At 36.3% G+C, this 7,580-nt stretch overlaps 1 protein-coding gene across 1 annotated transcript in view; it reads left to right on the top strand.

The window, feature by feature from the left end:
• The first annotated feature begins 417 nt into the window (after positions 1 to 417).
• NLGN4X (neuroligin 4 X-linked) overlaps positions 418 to 7,580 on the top strand; it is a 183,830-nt gene continuing 176,667 nt past the window's right edge. Inside the window, exon 1 of the mRNA XM_066599914.1 lies at positions 418 to 889. Within this exon, the coding sequence (XP_066456011.1) occupies positions 418 to 889 (472 nt within the window). The remainder of the gene's footprint in view (positions 890 to 7,580) is intronic.

Below are 7,580 nucleotides of genomic sequence, written 5' to 3'. Positions count from 1 at the left end.
TATATATAGTACCAGTGTTTATTTACCTACATGTTGCTATTTTTTGACTGTGACTATTCATATACAGTATATGTACAAAAACACAATGTAAAATTTCTGTTTATTAAAGATGATCTTTTTTTCTGTTTTGTTAGGTTGGCTTGCTGCAGCGGGATCCTTTACAGAATATACAATGACTGAATGAAGCATCTAAACTGACATCAATACTTGGAACAGCATCCTACTGATTATTTCACTTTCATGGAATGGGCTTTACAAACTCAGTAATCTGGATCTTATAGATGGCAATTATGCAAACAAGGCAATAATTTTCGTGGCTTATTTCACATAGTGGAATTATTTTATCCTGGCTGAAGTCATTTATTTGTTGTCCTCTCTGTCTGGGAGATCTTACCTTTGCTGATGTTGATGTAAACAATGTCGAGACCAAAGGGATTACTATGGTTGCCTTTGATCTTCACTCCTGTCTGTGTCATAGTAAACTCAAACTTGCTTCTATGGATAACAGCACTTGCTGTAAGATTTACAATAATTGATGGCCAAGCACAGCATCCAATTGTACTTACGAACTATGGTAAGATTCGTGGCACAAGAACATCATTATCCATAGAAATTTTGGGACCTGTAGAGCAATATTTGGGAGTGCCCTATGCTGCGCCACCAACTGGAGAGAGACGTTTTCAACCACCTGAGCCACCTTCATCTTGGACTGATACCCGGAATGCCACCCAGTTTGCTGCAGTGTGCCCACAATACTTGGATGAAAGATCATTGCTAAATGACATGCTGCCTGCATGGTTTACTGCCAATATAGATACAGTTGCAAGTTATGTGCAGGTTCAAAGTGAAGATTGCTTATACTTAAACATCTATGTGCCAACTGAAGATGGTAAGTTCTATTTGCAAGATTTTAGAAGTCATAGTTTATCTATCTATCTCTCATGTCTGTCTATCTATCTATCTATCTAACCTTAAGCCTTAATCTAATATATTTTCACTGTATGATGCTCGCAACCCTATAGTAGATTTTTAGCTACAAGGTCTTTTGCATTCGTGTTTGGCAATCAGCATTAAGTGGTTTAGAAATTGAAATGAAAAGTTTTTATTCATTAATTTTATTTTCATTATTGTTACACTTTTAATAATTTGATTTTAATTTTAACATCAGGATTGAATTGAAAGAAAAGATCACTTTAGCCATCGTATGCATTCCTACTTAAAGGGATATTCCCATCTTAGCACTTCCTGGCTGAGATGAGAAAGCTGTGACCAGTTTTTTGACCTTCTTGCTTGAAACAGCCAAGCTGGTAGCCTTATAGGGATTCTGTAACTCCCATTGAGTTGATTTGCAATTATAGAAACTGTGTAACAAAACACTATGCTATTTGCATAACTCCTGTTGTATCGAAATAGCATTGTGCACTGTGCTGTTCTGTTTTTGTAACACCCATTCACTTTGATTGGAGTTATGGAAACAACATAAGGCTGCTATGCTAAACAGTTTCCATAACACCTGGTGAGGTGGTCAGGAAATCAGATGCAGGTTTTTCATCTCAGCCAGGAAGTGCTGAAATGGGACAACCCCTTTAAATACATGTACTTTTTTCTTATATCATGCTATGAAATCTAGAAGTGCCGTTAAATCAAAGTTATAGAACTTTCTTAAAAAATGTTTTTAAACCTGCCTTTGTAACTAATTTTTTTTAAAGAGGTGTGAAGGAACATTGGTGGCCATCAATGTATGACCAGTGGGAGCCCAATAAACAGGTCCGCGTGAAATAGGCTATGGTGCTCTGTGGAGTGAAAGGCTATGGCCCACTTGGATGTTTTTTCTAGGCACAGTGGTGGGTCCATAAATCCAACTGTGCTTGGTATGTGTGGCAATGTCTTTAATTTTTGATGATTTAACAGTTGTAACATGGTTTGAAATCCTATCAGTTCTAAGGATTTCATTAATGTGTTTTCATGAAAAATCATTTTATATATTGTTTCCCTTTTTTCCCTCTACATAAAGTTTTTTTGTGATGAAGTCAGTTTGATCTTACAGTATATATTTTCATAGCAGTTTGACTTTTACTTCTGCACATGTGGGATTTTATTTGCCACCATACATATAACTATAACCAACTTTTTTGCTTTATATATTATGAGTATATTACACCCAATCATACATGACCCATCTACATTGTCATCAAGTGCAAAAGCCATCAAAGCAGGACCTTTAGTATGACCTCTACATGTGCATAGATGATTATGAGTTTTTGACTTTTCTTTTTATTGTAAGCAAGTAATTTGTTGAAGAGTATTACTAAATTCCTAATATTTTTGTGATGTTTTTGTCATCAGAAGTCTAATATCCTGTTTGTACAGTAATAAACTTATGATACTTTTCTATTGTATGTAGCTGGCAAAATGATGAGTAAAGAAGTGCTGTTAAGCTCCAGTTTTATTTATAGGGTCGATAAAAAAATTTTTTTTTCAAATATGTTTTTTCTTGACAGTTTAATAAGCTTTTTCAATTATGTTTTTTATTCAGTTTGCTTAATTAGTAAAGTGTATTAATTGAGTCATATGTAAATGTAAAAAGGTGAAACAATGCCTCTGCAGTGCATGTATTAGAAGGTAACCTACTGCAAATCAATGTCTGACTTTTTGAACAGGCCTTGTAACAACGACTGAAAATATAATCGAAAGTCAGGATTTTCTCCAGCGTTAACTATGTGCAGACAGGTTGTTCCAGCATTTTTACCCCCCATCAGTATCAGTGTCACCTATCAGAAGGTAGCGTTCCTGCAAGTCCATGCCTGTCATCCAACCAACCAGCAAACCTACTGTACTCAGTGTTCATTATAAGCAAAAAGTAAGGAGCAACAAGTAAAACAATTTTGATCATTTCATAATATTTGTGATTGTCACATGATTGTAGTATTAACAAAACAATTTAAAAAATACTGAATGTATATACATAAAGGTAGATAAATATTGTAATGTATATTGTGAATTACAAGTTTGTGTAATTGTTGCCAGCTGCTAAATGTTTTAAATGAAATGTTTTCATTCTATTGAAACTATATAAGACAAAGGAAAAACCTGTTGCATTATATAGTATAATGTAGTACTGTCTTTGCTAATAGCACCAGTGAAAGCATCCTTCTAGTTCTGCCATGACATTACATTTGAATGGCAAGCTATAGCCCCTTCATATAATTGAAAAGGAAAAGTGACAGTTTTCTGTTTACAAAATCTTCATAGGAACAATAAAAACAGCAAGGGGTAAGCGAAGGCTGGCAATTGTTGTCCATACAATCTGATTAAACACATTACGTATCCTTACATGACAGTTCTTTCACAGAAGACGCTTGGTTGTTATGGAGACAGACTATGAAATTTGCTTTTCATGTCAAAGGTCTGAATGTGACTCAATGAGTTAAATTCACATTAGCAGCTCTTTTGGAATACAAATCTGGAAGCAGATTTTATTTCTGCGGTGTATATAGTTTCTATATGTTTCATTGGCTTTTATATTTTACTTATATTCAAGTATCGCTAAATATTTAACTGCATATAGTTTTAGAAAATGATGATAATTGATGCATGACCTAATTTAGCTATGCTAGTTTATTCTGTGCTGTAGATTAAAAAAAAGCATATCCACATCGTTTTGCTTTGTTTTCCTAGAATAGGCATTATGACAATAAATTATTGTATTTTCAAATAGATTGATAGATCTGCTAATTACACAATTGTCAGAAAAACTACTATGAAAAATGTAGGAACTCATGCACAAGGCAGAGCTGCAGGCATTCTGTGTGCAGCAGTATTGTTCTGTACGGCTCCGTATTTCAAAGTTATTTTGCCCTAGAAGTAATGTTTCTGGAAAGGAATACCTCTATAATAAGTTAGCTAATAAAGCATGTCACATTTTTTTCTGCTAGATTCATATGTATTCTAACAGAAAAGAAAAACAGTGTACATAGTCAACACAGGGGGATACGGACGTCTATGGAGGCCTTATAGCTTCATGCTACTCCGAGGTTTTACCGACACCTAATATACTTGTGTATATAAGCTCTATGTTTTTGGCTATATAGTGACAAACATTGTGTCAGGTGTTGCATGATGTTCCTTCATTATAATACATTTATTAATACATATTTAGCTTATTTAACTGCAAATAAGATCTATTCAAATGCAATTTTATGCAAATATTAATGCTTACTTTTTATGTGTTCAGTTTTTGAATTGTCTAAAGTCATTGAATACTATGCAATAGCAGTATAAGGGTTTTGGTAAAAATTATTTTGTAAAAATCTCCTAATCAAGTGGAACTTTTAATAATTGCACTTCATTGTTACATGTTTCTATACTATGCTGCACATATTACAGTGGCATAATGATTCCTAATGGCACATCGATAAGAGCAATTTCATACTTCCACATATATGCTATAATGAAAAGCCATTTTGGATGCTATTTTAGACAGTTTAACATTTATTCTTGTCCACACAAACTTGTTTTCTGCAGATACCAAATGTACAAATGATTCTTGATTTAAAATTATATTAATTTGCATCAATTTTTCAAATACTGTTGTGTGTCATGCTAAATTTACAGGGCCCACATATGTGTTTTTTTTTTCCCCGCTTGTGACATTTTTAGACTGGACATTTTTTTATGAGTTTTTACCTGGACAAATGAATGAGAATGCATCCCATTGTTACAGATATTTTATAGAAAAAGAGAGAAGGCAAAATCTAATCTGGATCCAGTTTAAGGAGATTCTGTCATGAGGTTCCTGATGCTCGAACCATGGGCAGCATGAACTTGGAATAGGGATGACAGTTGCCCTCATGGTTATTTTATACTGAAATGCTGTGGCGTTTCAAAATTAATACACTTTGAAATGTGACTCAGAGCTGAACTCCGAGTCATGGAGGTGGGCTGTATTTGCCTTTCCCCGCCTGTATCATTAAAACTGACAGCTCTCTCCCCCTCTCTCTTCCTACTTACATAAGAGAGAGCGTTTTCAGTCTTCATGTTGTATGTGGGCAGAGGCCACCGCAGCCCACCTCCATGGGTCGGAGCTCAGCTGAGTCAAACTTCAAAGTGTATTTTTTCTGAAATGCTGCAGCCACACACAATATCCACAAAGGCAACTGGCATCCCTGCCTCAGGTGTATGCTGCCTGTGGTCCAATCTAATGACTGAATCCCTAAGGGTAGATTCACACAGTGTTTTTGTTGGAACACATGCCACAAGAACTGCCTGATTTTCCAAAATCTACCCCTAGGTTACATCCACACGTAGCATAAATGTGATCAAATTTTTGTATCTTTTTACAGTACTAGCAATGTGGATGAGATTTCAATAAATCTCATCCATGTGCTGCAGAAATAAAACAGGTTGGCCATTAAAAAGTGGTCTGGCACCATATTTTTATGAAAACTGACTAAAAGAAAATTTGTTTTTGTATCCCATAGTAACCAATCACAGCCCAGGTTTCATCCCTTGAACCGCTAAGGTAAAATGAAAGCTGTGCTGTGATTGGTAGCTATGGGCAACAAAGATTTTCCTAAGAGTGTGACCCTCCCTGTATATTGACTGGCAGTGTAGATTGTATATCTCAAGCATGTTAATTCATGCTGCACATTTTTACCCTTTCAAGTAAGAGTATGAAATCCATTGTGAATCAACACCAAAATTTGCAGTAAAATTTGCATCTAACACGTGTATATTTTGAGGCATATCCATGCCAAAACCTGCAGCAGATTTCCTGCTGTAGAAATTACGTGCCGTGTGGACATACCTTTGAAGAGGTTTTCTGATCCTTGTAAATGTGTGCAAGCTGTTGTAATTTTTTACTTATTATTGCTGTAGCTGAAATGTTTCTGTAAGCCAGTATTATGTGCAATCACATGGCCATACTCCTGGCTCTTAACTTCCATTTGTGTAAATTCTTATACTCTGAATGTATGGTATTCTCCATGCTTTCTGTCCCTGAATCATGGGATGTCAAATATGTGCCTGTCCTCTTCACTTCCTACTATCTGCAGTCCTCTTTGGCTCCCCCTGTCTCTGGAAGTAAGGAGGGGATCTTTAAAATGTTGTGGAGGTACATGCTGTGCAACACAGTCAATCAGCAGCAGAACTTGTGTTGTCTGTAAAGATAGGGAACAATTATAGCAGTACCTTATACCTTGTAAGGCTAGGTTCATGTACTGGACTACACTATTGCATTTAATGGTAGCAAGTAAAAATGTATATTGTAAGTCATATATTTTTTAACATGGGATCCTATGCTTGATGGAGAAAGCCTTTGTTGGGTGTATACACCGAAAACTTTTCCCAACCTGAAACTTTGATGGTGAGTGAACTTGCTATTTCTGGACTAATGATGATGTGCTTGGGTAGAATAAGCATTGCTGTTAGAGAATGATATTACATATAGAAACATTAACTTTTCGAGTCCTGCATAAAAAGTGCCCTAGACACAATAAGGTGATATGAGTGGGATGGAAACAGGGCATAGTGGGAGACCTACCTCGGCAGTTGCAGAGGCTATGCTGAAACAGACATAGCACAAAGGGATAAAAACCTCGTATCATGTTTGACTTCACTTGTGCAGGCGAATGCGTTGTTGAAAAACAAAAAACTAATAAGAAGAGGAACTGCAAGATATGCAGTGGCAGTGTCCCAGATTGCTGCTTTGCTGACACTAAGTTTACTGCTAGTCATTCCCTCCTGCCACTTTTGTATGGGGTAGTTCAGGCTGCTCTGGCTTTAGGATGATTGCCCCATCACATATTGTTTTCTGACATAATATATTTATATATTAATATATCCAGCTGCCTATCTACACACAAATCAATTCCAACATAAAGCAGTAATAGCAGTGCTAATATACCATAACATGACAACACAAGTAGTCATGACTATACCCAGCCCAGAAGCTCTCTCTACACTCTGCATATTTGGACAGTTATCACTGGCGCTTCTCAAGAATTTCTCTAGCAAAAGATTAATAGCAGTCATTAATAGTCTCCTGAAAGGTGCTGCTCTGTGCCACAGCGTGTACTATGTCTACTCCACCTGGGACCTAGCCAGACATCTAAGGATAGGGGGGTTGGGGGGGATGCCCTATGGGTGACATATTTTTCTTGCAAAAAAGGTCAAGGCATTTGGAGCTACTAGGAGAAAGACCATCCCAGGACAATGACGGCTCTCTCTTTCTCTCAACATATATATTCATGCAGAGGAATTGGTCACATTCAGTGTTAGGAATGATAGTTATAATGCAAAGGCATCAGCTATTTAAAAAACATGAAATATCCAGAGCAAACCAATCTGAAGGTGCCTTCATTGTTCAATGCTCTCTGCTTGTGCAGCTTTCTTCTCCTCTTTGCTATTATACCATGATTTCAGACCTTAAGTTTGGAATTTGCTAAATCATGATTTTGCCACTCTGTGAAACTGTCGTTGTGTAAACTCAGCAGATTGAAGAAAAAGTGTACATTTTATGATGTAAGCTTGTGTGTTTAATTGAGAGGTAGCATCACACAATTTAGGTGGAAGGAGATGAT

The sequence above is a fragment of the Eleutherodactylus coqui genome, chromosome 4 (assembly GCF_035609145.1).
Source record: "Eleutherodactylus coqui strain aEleCoq1 chromosome 4, aEleCoq1.hap1, whole genome shotgun sequence".
NCBI lineage: Eukaryota > Metazoa > Chordata > Amphibia > Anura > Eleutherodactylidae > Eleutherodactylus > Eleutherodactylus coqui.
This window is presented reverse-complemented; position numbering and strand designations above follow the sequence as displayed.